The 12473-nt window shown below is 43.7% G+C and overlaps 1 protein-coding gene across 3 annotated transcripts in view; it reads right to left on the bottom strand.

The window, feature by feature from the left end:
* Positions 1–926: 926 nt before the first annotated feature.
* Positions 927–12473, bottom strand: part of CNBP (CCHC-type zinc finger nucleic acid binding protein) — a 35183-nt gene continuing 23636 nt past the window's right edge. For all 3 annotated transcript variants that reach the window (XM_078776184.1, XM_078776182.1, XM_078776183.1), the window contains 3 exons: positions 2615–2738; positions 2401–2463; positions 927–1156 (listed from right to left, as the gene is read on the bottom strand). In XM_078776184.1, coding sequence (XP_078632310.1) covers positions 942–1156; positions 2401–2463; positions 2615–2738 — 402 coding nt within the window. In that variant the 3' untranslated portion in view covers positions 927–941. The remainder of the gene's footprint in view (positions 1157–2400; positions 2464–2614; positions 2739–12473) is intronic.

Here is a 12473-nt window from a genome sequence, read left to right as displayed (position 1 = left end):
AATGTGTTCGCTAAAAAGACGTGTTTTGAGCACTGTTTAAAATTTTTCTAGGCTGGCCGCTTGATGTGTGTGTCGAGGGAGTAAATTCCAGTGAGTTGGAGCAGCTACTTCAAATGTTCGGTCACCATAGTAACGAGTTGAGACTTTTGGAACACCAGGGAGGGATTTGAGCTGTAGACTACAAGGTGCGTGCTGCAGGTACATAAGGGGTGATCATGTCCATTATGTGAGCCGGGTTCATGTTTTGTGCTTTATACGCGAGTAGCAGGACCTTAAAAACTATTCTATTTTCATTGACAAGTCAGTGGAGATTCCTTTAGCGTTTGAGAGACACGTTGCCTTCTTGGAACTTTCTCCGTAATTCTAGCAGCAATGTTTAGTACACATTGTAGCTGAAATACATCATATAGTGGCAGACCATAAAGCAGGACGTTACAGGCATCCAATTGGCTGGCAATAAACTAGTGTACCAAAACAAGTGTAAGATGGGGAATTAAAAAAAAAAAAAAAAAAAAAAAACTATTCTCAAGTGTAAGATGGGGAATGACAGACAAAATTTTGAGAAATGGGAAAGGTAGGAACGAGGAAGACTTCAGTTTGACCTGCGTCATGTCTGAGCAAATCGTTTTAGAGAAATTGGTTCCCAGGTTCAAATCCCATATACAGTACTATCTGGCACTTCATGTAAATGCACACTAATGTCTGTCAATGTGTTTGTTTATGCACAAGCTCCACAATCACTTCAATCACTGTAAATAAGGGAAGCCTGTATGTGTGTGGCAGCCTGTAGGAAGGGAGGGGTTAATATACCAACCATTTTATACATTTAATAGGTAAATAGCTCAAGGTAAGGAGACATGCCGATGCAGTCATAAGAAAAGTGAGGAAGTGACAAAAGGCAAGTTGGCGATTATGCAGTTGGTTATTAAGTAGCTGGTGGATCATGCGAGATGGTACCGGTAGCAGCGGACTTTGTTGCACTCCTTTTGGATGTGACCAAAGCACCCACACGTGTAGCACTTTGGTTCATCGGCATGCTCACAATCACGCACCATGTGGCCAGGCTTTCCACAGTTGTAACAGTACTGCTTGCGCTCACCGCGAGGCGCTTGGCATTCCTTGGCAATATGCCCGCTTTTGCCGCAGTTGTAGCATGCTAAGAAGAAGAAAGGTGTGAGCAGAGGGAAGCGGAGTGACATCAATATGGTAGTCGTAATGCAAGAAGGGTGGAAAATGGAGGAACACATTGTGGCAGCATTTATTTAACAAAAAAACAACAAAAAGAACACAATCATTAAAATGTCAGCATTAAATTTAAAAAAATAAAAAGGGGGCAATATCCCTGGGCCCTCACCTGGTAGAATAAAGCAGTAAGTATACTACACCGACTAAAGGAATTTTAAAGAGTATCACGGTATTTCAAACCAATTTCAATGATTGCTAGGAGACAGGGCAGCAAGTAGAATCATACCAACATAATCATAAAACTTTAAACAAACAAAAAAAAAACCTATTTTGGGGGCAACCCACCCCATAGACTTTAGACCCCGATTTTTCTAATGCCATGAACAAACATTGGTACATCATGGTTGATGAAGGTTGTGGGCAAGTTTCATCAAAATAAATAGTGCGTGTAGTTTTGGACCTTTGGAAAAGAGAGCAAATACCTATCTTGGGAGGTCAAACCTGGGCACACTGACCCCTGGTAGACCCCCTGAGACCTCAATTTTGTTCGTGCCATGAACAAACTTGAGTTGCAACATATCAAATATCATTTTAGCAAAGTTTGGTCACAATCCCATCAGCAATTTCGGAGAAGAATTTGCAAGTGTTTACGGACTGACTCGCCATCCTATAAGCTCCCCAGAACTACGTTCCAAGTGAGCTAGAAATAAAAGAGAAAACGATCAAACTCGACGAGGAGATAAAGAAAGTAACATGTTAACGAGAATGGCACTCGGTAGAGAGCATACCTCTGCCAGGTAGAACAGTTTACATTTTGTAGCCCACCAATAGGCCAGATCTTGATTTGGACCTGAATCAAAATCTAATCGGCTTATTCTTGTCACCAACCAACTAAAAAAAACCAAAAAAAACCAGCTCATCCACCTAGTTTTATCACAAGTCGTCCACAACTTCTTGAGATATGCTATATTTAACGTTTTTGGCCCCCATCTCTCAATGGTGAAGAATCACTTGTAAAACTTTAAACATTACCATATCCAGTTCCAGATCAGGATCTTCACCAAAAACTAATAATTTTGTCCTCGTCACACACCCAACCTCCACCAAATTTCGGCCGAATCTGTTCACAACTTTGAGGCATCCTGTTCACAAACAGGGGTGAAAACAACCTACATCCACCTTCAGTGGCAAAGGTAAAGATTTGTCAAGACTTACCATCTTCCTGCAGCTCACAGTCCTTTGCCAGATGACCACTTTCACCACAGCGGAAGCAGATGTCTGCAAAAGGATCCACATACCATGAGAAAGACAAATGGTCAACCAAAAAGCAATGCCAAACAATATCCGCTTTTCTCAGAACAATATCCGCTTTATTGCTGGTGCACAAGGTTCGACAATCTCCACAATCCGCAGCACACATTGCTCTTACCTCTGCCGCCAGCAAACTGAGGACGACCCCGTAAACCTCGTCCACGCCCCCTGCTACCTCCAATAGGGCATTCTCTGGCCCAATGGCCCATGCGGCCACACTTAAAACATTCGTTACCACCCATCTGTGAAAGAGAAAGGTAAATGAGAATCAGGTGTTAATTATGAACAATTTTATTTGTATGCAAGCTGTTGTGGGTGTGTGTTTTTTTAAGCTGTTGCAAATTATAACTTCTGACTTGTTTAGCATTCCCAATTGAGGAACCTGTAGCTCAGATAATACGATTCAAATTACATGTTTTGCCTATAATCTCTTGACATCTTTACCTCCACCACTGAAGGTGGACAGAGGTTATGTATTCACCAGTTTGGCCAGAATTCGTTTAGCTGTGGATACCTCAAAAAGCTAGACAGATTCGGATGAAACTTGAACAGGTTGGGTGTGGACAAGGACAAATTGATGAGATTTTGGGGAATATCTAAACAATATAGCATGATATTGTATTTCAAGAAGTTGTGGACAAGTTATGACAAACCGAGGTGGATAATTGATAAGAACAAGCCGATTAAATTTTGGTTAAGGTTTGGATGCAGATCCGGCCAATCAGTGTGATACAAAACGAAAACTGTTCAGCCTGGTGGAGGTTTGTGCGCTACCAAGTGCCGTTCTAGTAGTTTGTGTGCTCCCTTTCATGCACTTTTACATTTTCTATTGCTTCATGCACTGTACATTATCACTTCGTTATTTGAAGCCAATTTCAAAAGCAGATGAACTTCAATGTTTCCCGAAGCCTGCAAACTTGGGTAAAGCAGGGCTTGATGCACCTTTAACAAGGAAATATTGAAATCTAGTATGGCTGAACGTCCCGTACCAGCTTGTGGAGACAGCGATGCCAAGGCTGGAGATTGGAAAGAATAAAATTATCCAATGCTCTGGGAGACCATAAATTTACTAGATTCTGCATTCAACTTGAGAGTTGGTAGACTCCATGTAATCTTGAGAAAAAGGATTAGTAAGGGAAACATATGAAAATCTGTTAACTAAATTGTTACCAAAAAATTTCTTCACCAATATGTTTGTAAAGGTGTGTAATAACATGTGTTAAAATGTTGAAGGTCAACTCCCGTGGGAAACCCAGAAAAAAAGCTGTTGAATTCGGGTACCGAAAAATTATTTTCGAGAATTTTTTTTTTTTTTTTAATCGGCCCTTAAGTAACTTATGAGGGGTCAAATAAGGGTTTTTCATGATTCTGAGTTGATTGTTAACATTTATATTTCACCACAGACACTCCTTTGTGGAAAAATAATTTCTAAATATATCTCATTTTCTACTTTGCAGGACATGGAGTCTAGCAATATGGATGAAGACGTTACTCCACCTGTGCTCAATTGCTTCATCTGTGCACGCTCGGATACACCAGCTGAAAGGCTCATACAGGCAACTCCAAAGGGATACTCAACTTTATTGAAACAAGCAGAAACTGTCGAAAATGTTACTGTTGTGGAACGTATGAAGGAGGCTCAAAAGGAAGGAAAACTGAGGTACCACCAGAAGTGTAAAAATGATCTGTACAACAACTTTGTTGCAACCACCAAGAAGTCAGCTCAAGCATCAAAGGCAGAGAAAGAGTCATCAAAGTTGGAGAAGACACACTACTTGTGAGTTCAGTTCATCAACTGGCTGCAGTTCTAGAAGATCACAGTCAGTTGACCTCCTGTATAAGGATGTATGCATTCTTTGCAACCAACCAGCCCAGCTCTACAAAAATAATCCAGCACAAGCTAGAAAGAAATACAGAGTGCCAGATAATTTGACTGCAGATACACTGAAGGCAAGCTTGCTGAAGACAGCACGGAGTCGCGGGGATGACTGGGGCACTGAAGTCACTGGACGCCTGGAAGGGATCAACGACTTGGTAGCAGAAGAAACACTACCATTTTTTTTTTTTTTTTTTTTTTTTTTGTATACAAGATCGAGGCTCGTGAAAGAGCGAACATTAATCACACAGAAAGACAAACAGACACATAAAACAAATAACATCGGGAGCGGTAGACAAGATGGGGAGAGAGGGGGAAGGACACAAACACAACATTTGAGAGCAGGGACTGAGAGACATGGAGACATCGAGAGATCTGTGGGAGGGAGAGGGCTTTGGGGGGGAGGCATGTGAAGGGGGGGAGGCATGTGAAGGGGGGGAGGCATGTGAAGGGGGGGGGGGGGTGGGAGAGGTATAAACATATGGACACTGCCAGGATTTCCAGGAAATAAGTTGGAATTTCAAACAAGGTGGATCTGGGGTGAATTAGTGGGGGTAGAAAAGATCAAGGTTATGGATGGGGGAAGATAAGAGATGGTGGTGAACAGCTGTTTTAAAGACCTGGAGGGAGGAGAGGGATTGAAGGGAGTGTGGGAGTTTGTTCCACAGGCGGGAGAAAAGAGGAATGAAAGAGTGAAGGTGAGCAGAGAGCCGAGATTTCGGCAGTTTAACCATCAGAGGGTTGCTGGCAGATATTGTGCGACCTGTAGGAATATTTGGGGGACAGAGCACAGAGAGAGCTGGGGGAGCAAGGCCGAAGAGGAGTCGGTAGAAGACAGAAAGACCACCTACCTGCCTGCGGTGAGAGAGTGAAAGGCCCTCAGAGATAGCTTCATCGCGGGAGATTCCAATGATTTTGAAAGCTTTGGATTCAACAGCGTGAAGCCGAGCCAGGTGTGAGGCAGGAGCACCAGCCCATAGGGGAGAACAGTATTCCATTGAGCTGCGGATGAAAGCCTTGTAAGTGGTGAGGAGCTCAGGTGTGCCGAGGAAGGACTTCGCACGACGGAGGATGCCCAGTCGGCGACTGGCTTTGGAGGCCAGCTTGGAAATGTGGTTTTCCCAAGAAAGATCATGGCAGATAGTGAGACCCAAAAGCTTGAGTGACAGAACTTCTTGGAGAGGATTGTTGAGAAAGTAGATGGGAGGGTTGTCCAGTCGATCTTTTCGGAGAGACATAGTAAGAGAGTGAGATTTGGCAGGATTGAAAGACATGTTCCACTTGTTTGACCAGTCTGTGATTTTGTCCAGGTCTTCAGAGAGTGAGGAGGCTGCAGACTGCCGATCTGAGGGAAGAGGAATGGAGCGGCAGAGAGTGGAGTCATCAGCAAAGAGATAGAGAGGATTTTCCAGAGAGTCAGAGAGATCATTGATAAAGACCAGAAAAAGCACAGGGCCCAGCACACTTCCTTGGGGAACTCCAGCCTGAACAGGAAGGGGAGATGAGAGAAATCCATTCAGGGCCACACATTGACTACGACCAGAGAGGAAGTCCGCAAGCCATGCATGGAGATTTCCATGGATACCATAGGAGGAGAGTTTGGTGAGCAGAGCTGGGTGCCAGACCGTATCAAAGGCCCTTGATATGTCAAGGGAGACAGCTCTGATTTCCTGTTTGGCATTGAGGACCTCCATCCATTGTTGAGACAGCAGAAGCAGCATGTCCAGAGTAGAGTGACCTGGTCTGAAACCAAATTGATGATCAGAGATCAAGCCATTGGAGAAGAGGAAAGATTTCATATCCGAAGCAATGATGGATTCCATGACTTTGCTGATAATTGGGAGCAGGCTGATTGGTCTGTAGTTGCAAGGATCTGTTTTTGCACCTTTTTTGTGTAAAGCGGTAATGTTAGCTGATTTCCAGGATGCTGGCAGATGACCTTGAGCAAAAGATAGGGTGAAAAGAACAGAGAGAGGGTGAGATAGAGCGGCAGAGCAGGATTTTAAGACCCGTGGGCTGATGCCGTCTGGTCCAGTTGCAGAATCAGAGTCGAGGTTTGACAAAAACTCCTCCACCTTGTCAGGAGAGAAGGACACAGAGTCCAGGAGCAGTTGGGTTCGACTGGGATTTGCGATGCAAACTTATGTTTGCGAGAGGTGACAGTTTGTCCAAGACTGATGAGGAAGGAAAAAGGAAGAGAGGACAGAGGAGTATTGATGAGGGGCGAGAGGCAGTTTTTATTGAATTCTGCGAATGGTTAGACTCAGAATTAGAGCATGGGGTAATGAACATGGACCAAGTCCATGAAAAGCTGCAGGAGTTTGATCAGTCACCAGAGAAGAGCCTTTCTTTTTCAAAGCATTGGCTAAAGATAAAACTTCTAGAGAAATACGAAGACACCTTGTATTTCACAACACAGGAAAGAAGGGCAGATGTACTCTGTCTCAAAGATGGCACCGACAATATTCTGCGAGAGCATCATGCTAATCTTGACCATGGAGATGAGAAGACTCAGATCATAAAGACGGCACTCAAGTTCATATCCAATGACATTGCCTTGATTGATTTAGGTCCAAAGTCATACCCCACCACACACAGTATGACTGACATCGATAGTCAGCTGAGACTTGTTCCTGCAAGCCTTCAGATGTTCTTGAGACCGATTGTCAAGACAGACGAAAGAGTTGCCGTTTGGGGGCAGAATTTTATTAAGGCCTGTCGACCTCGGTCTGGAGTATTGCCACACCAAATGGGGCTTGCCATACAACTTGATCATAGATTTGGGTCAAAATGGATGCTCAACAAGTTCCACCGGCTGGGATACACTGAGTCTTACACGGAGACACAAAACTACAAATACTGCTTCCTTAATAGTAGGAGTGGAGATGATGTTCCAGATACTTCTGGCACTCTTGACACCATTGTGGAGGAAACCGATGAACAGATCAATGATGAGGTTGCGGTTGATGCTGCGCTTGAGGATCAATCAGTGATGACAGCCAAAGTGCCAGCCAGTGAAAGTGAATTGTCAAGTAATGATCAGGTGGTCTTTATGGAGGTTGGGGAAACAAACAATGCAGTCACTCAGTTTGTTGGAGACAATATAGATTTAAACATTGTCTCTATTCACGGAAACACTCCCTTTCACTCAATGGGTTGGATCGAAGTCACCTCTCCGGCACCACCGTTGCCAGATCCACAGACAACAGCAGCTTTCCCCCGGGTGAAGTTGAAGGCACTCGACAAAGCTAAGATCCTGAGAGGAACTGAAGTAAAGATTATTCCATTTACGAACAGGAAACAGATAGGAACGAACGCGATCATGTTTCTCCCCCTCGCTGAGCTTTCCTCCTCCCTGGCTCATGATCAGCCACTCCTCACTCCAGGTGACACACTCTGGGCAGCGGGGTGGGTGATCAAAGCCAACGATCCTGAGTTCCCACACTCCAACTGGAATGGCTGGATGAAGAGAATCCATGCTAATGATGCAAAGCAGAGCACACAGATCGAGTTCCTCCCAGCTATTGCAGTTCACGAGCTGTAATTGTCATGGAGATTGCAGCAACCGGCGATGCAGCTGCAAGAAGAATGGGGTCACGTGCATCTCGGCCTGTGGAGTCTGTAATGGCATTACATGCAGAAACTGCAGTCATGATGTTGTTGAGTCTGAAGAAGACATAGACAATGACTGTTGAAACTTCTGACATTGTGAATGAGAAATAACTCTTGAGTATTATATATGTATGTGAAATAAAAGCTACTTTGTGTGTAAATGTAAAAGTGAAAATATAAATGTTAACAATCAACTCAGAATCATGAAAAACCCTTATTTGACCCCTCATAAGTTACTTAAGGGCCGATTAAAAAAAAAAAAAATTCTCGAAAATAATTTTTCGGTACCCGAATTCAACAGCTTTTTTTCTGGGTTTCCCACGGGAGTTGAACTTCAACATTTTAACACATGTTATTACACACCTTTACAAACATATTGGTGAAGAAATTTTTTGGTAACAATTTAGTTAACAGATTTGTGAAATATCTCATAAAATGCCCTTACTAATGGGAAGTCTTTCAAACTATTGCTTATTGCATTTACAAGTACGATCTACATTTCCTATAAGCTGCTATTTGTCTGAATCTCGATAATCCCCAACTCTGGGAGCGAGCAGCAAATTTGATTAGTAGAAATGACGTAATATTTTGTGCAAGTACTGCTAAAGGGAAGGGTTTGAAAGCGTCAAGAATGCAATTTATGTTTTACAGTGTTCAAGTATATCTATCAGTCAAGTGAAATAAAATAAAAGTTGTAAAGTCTGTAGGAACAAGCGTTACGCCTAAGTCCCCCGTCGGGGAAGTGATGCGAGTTGACAAAGTGGAAGACGCAGAAAACATGCTATGATATATTTCGCTCACAAGGTTCAGACATACATGGAGGCGGCCATCTTGGATTTTGACGTGGCGACCCAATTTTCAATAGCGGTTCTTCCTTGTGCCTAGATACACCCACACACCAGATTAGAAGTTGGTACTTCGCTTATTTTTCAAGATATTCAGCTCACAAGGTTCAGACATACATGGCGGCGGCTATCTTGGATTTTGACGTGGCGACCCAATTTTCAATAGCGGTTCTTCCTTGTGCCTAGATACACCCACACACCAGATTAGAAGTTGGTACTTCGCTTATTTTTCAAGATATTCCGCTCACAAGGTTCAGACATACATGGCATCAGACAAACATGGCGGCGGCCATCTTGGATTTTGACATGGGTTGCACCCACACCAAATTCGAATGTGGTCCTTCGCTTACGCACGCACGCACGGACGGACGGACAGAGGGGAAAACCATCGTCCCCCTTTCGCTCCGCAGTGTGACGGGGGACAAAAACTAGAACGGCACTCTTGGTCATCACGATATCAACCGATATTCCTCCGCCCACATTATTAAATGATGTACTTGTGCCAAGTTTGATTTAAATCCCTTCAGCTGTGCTCAAGCATCACATTTTTACCTGACATGACCTCTGACCTTTGATGCTGAAATCTAATCGGTTCATATTTTCATCATAATAGATACGTTACTTGTACCAAGTTTGGTCAAAATCCCATCACTGGTTCACAAGTTGGCCCGGTAACAATTTTTACTTAACATGACCTCTGACCTTTGAGCGACCCCAAAATCGAATCGGTGCATTTTTACATTACACATACCTGCACCAAGTTTGACATTGATCCCTTCAGCCGTTCTTCAGCTATCATGGTAAAGAAATAATTGTAACTTAACATGACCTGTCCTTTGACCTCTTGACCCCAAAATCGAATTAGTGCATCTTTGCATCATCTATGTAATATTCTCCGTAGGTGTGTCTGTGTGCCCTCCCCCATTGAGGGAGTATTCTGGAAGGGGCTTCAAAATCACCACCACCACAAATCACCACCATTTTGTTTGCAGTTTGCAGTTTCTCACTCTGTTTTATTTCAACTTTAATTCGATATCTCTATTTCATTTTTCACAGTCGCTAACATGGTTTTAGACTCTGTTGCAAAAAGCGGGAAGAAAATTTGATGAAAGTTACCGTTTATAGAACGAAATGCATTTTCAAAGGCCTGTAACATAAAGACCATTGAGACTTCCTCAGGGCTTTATCTAGACTCTAATTCACAATCTGATTTCATTTTTATCGATCGTTTTAGACCAGTTTCAGCAATAGTTGAAAAAATTCACACATACTGGAAATTGCCGAGAGATGTTTATTCGTTTTTATTTTAGAAATTATGTGTACGTACACTTTAAATATGTTTATTTGGAATCTTGAAAAAAAAATTGTCTTTTTTTGTATCATGTATGCTGTAACGAAAATAGAGATTTTGTTTTTTGCCGGACAGAAGGGTGTATACACTGCCCATAAGACTTTTTCCCCCAAAGGACTTCACCATTTGATTACAGTAGTCATGAGGAAATGTTAAATTTAGAGGTAGTCACAATAAAAAGTCAACAATAGAAAGTTGGTTCTGCACGTGGGGAAAAGGAGTGAAGAGAGAGGGGTAAAGCGAAGAGAGGAGTGGGGAGGAGTTGGAAAGGAGTGAGGGAGTGAGGCAAGAGCAGCAAAGGGAAGAAAGGAGTGAGGAGGAGTTGGACAGGAATATGGGGGAGAGATGAGTGGAGTAACAAATGGGGGGGGGGGGGGGAGGAAGATGAATGAGGGGAGAGAAGATGAAAGAGGGGAGAGGAGATGTGTGGGTTATATATTGTTACGTTTGAAGGGGGAGACAATGATTACCTTAGAGCCAGGTAGAGTGTATAGATTAGTGTGTTCTGAAAATCCTGAAGAAGAAACCTCGATGTATAACAAGTCGGAAATTTGTGTAGACTGGATGTCGTCTAAGTGCATCTTCATCCCCATGAGGGGTGGGGTTTGTTAATTAGCGAGGGATTATGGGTAAAGTAATCCCCTGTATGCAATTGCCTCTAATCTTTTCCTGTGTTCCTTATGACACCGCACGACACCATAAACAAGCAAGGCAATCGACACCATAATCAATAACGCTGAATAAAAACCAACCAGAAACAAGACATTGAGCCCTATCGCTGATAACAGACTTGGTGAGCACACGGGCACAGGCAGGATCGTGAGGCCACGCCTCCAAAAGCAGCGATTGGTCCAGGATTTGATTGGCAGGACTGGTAAGATGGGACTCGCTGATAGGAGCGGAGACGGAGACGTCGTGGGATGACAGAGCCTCAAGTACAAAATAATTAGGACGGCGGACATTTTCTCTCTCGAGTCCTGGATCTAGGAGTGAACATCTAGTGGTGTGCCTACATTTTCTGCTTCTCGTTCTGGATTCCATAGCAAACGGTCACTATTGCTCTTGCGCAAGGAAGATTCATCACGAACGGTCGTGTTCCGACATCTTCATAGTGATCCTGAGGAGGAAGAGCTGCGGACCGAGAACTGGGGTTTCCCGTACACGGATGACGAAGACTAGCGCGGCTGGGTGAACGCGGGTGTGCGAGGCCTAGTTCACGCCCACGGCAGTGCAGCCTGCGGTTTTCCCACCAAGGACGTGAGGGGGTTTTGACGACTCCAACGAGATTCAAGAGCCGATTCGAGCTAAGTGCCACAAACTACACATTTATTTTTCAGTTATATTTTCCTTTGTCTGTATTTGGGTCTGTGTGGGAGCACTCCAATGAAGAATATAGTTTTATCGTGCATCGTTTTGTGACCAGCATTTTATTTAATAAATCCGGTATTTTTGTACATTTTAATTCCGTGTCGGTTTGAGTTGCTTTATTGTAGGGTTGAGGACGTCGGGTGGACTCGTGAAGGTAAGCGCTCACAGCTTCTCCCCCACTTGCTCCCCGCGCGTATAAAGAAGGTCCGCCATTGAATTGAACGCCTCGGAGTTAAAGCTCATTTGGTTATCGGTGTCAGCCTGCAGTGTTCACCAGAGGGTGGTCACGCAACAATATTATGAAAAGTAAATAAAGTGTGTGGATTACATCATTTGTGGATCTGATTAATTGCCAGCAACCATTTTGTAAAACTGAATGTGCAGAATCTAAATGAAGATGTCCAAATGTCTCACACACATCCATGCCCGTGGGATTCCCACGGGTGCCCCCACTAGTCTTCTATAATAATAATAAAAGGCAGTGCCTGTCCGTTTGTCCATCCGTCTCCTCCATAACTCCAAAACCATGAAACCTAGCGACCCCAAACTTTCCTCGGCCATTTCAACCAGAAGCAATCAGCTTGCTATCGCTTGCCAAGCCAGCCGTTCCTTATCACCCATTTTGTTGGTGCTTGCTGGAGTGCTCAGGTCGCTTGGCAAGGTCCCTACAAATGAAGTGAGAAATGCCCGTGTACTTAATTAATTGGTCCCAAAGCCAGGGAAGTTTGTGTGTTATAACACCCTTTTTGAATATGCTTAATGAGGTGAACCACCACTTGAACACTATTCAGGCTGCTTTTGCAAGCCATGGCGTTACAGTAGACAGCTGCCTTTTTGTTTTCACGTACCCATTTTTTCAATGACTAACATTTTTGTGCGATAGTTACTCTTCCCCGGCTCCACAGATGGATGGGCAGCTGGCCGA

The sequence above is a fragment of the Myxine glutinosa genome, chromosome 4 (assembly GCF_964187855.1).
Source record: "Myxine glutinosa chromosome 4, kmMyxGlut1.1, whole genome shotgun sequence".
Classification (NCBI taxonomy): Eukaryota; Metazoa; Chordata; class Myxini; order Myxiniformes; family Myxinidae; genus Myxine; species Myxine glutinosa.
The sequence above is the reverse complement of the archived record's forward strand: the minus strand, read 5'-3'. Positions and strand labels throughout refer to the sequence as shown.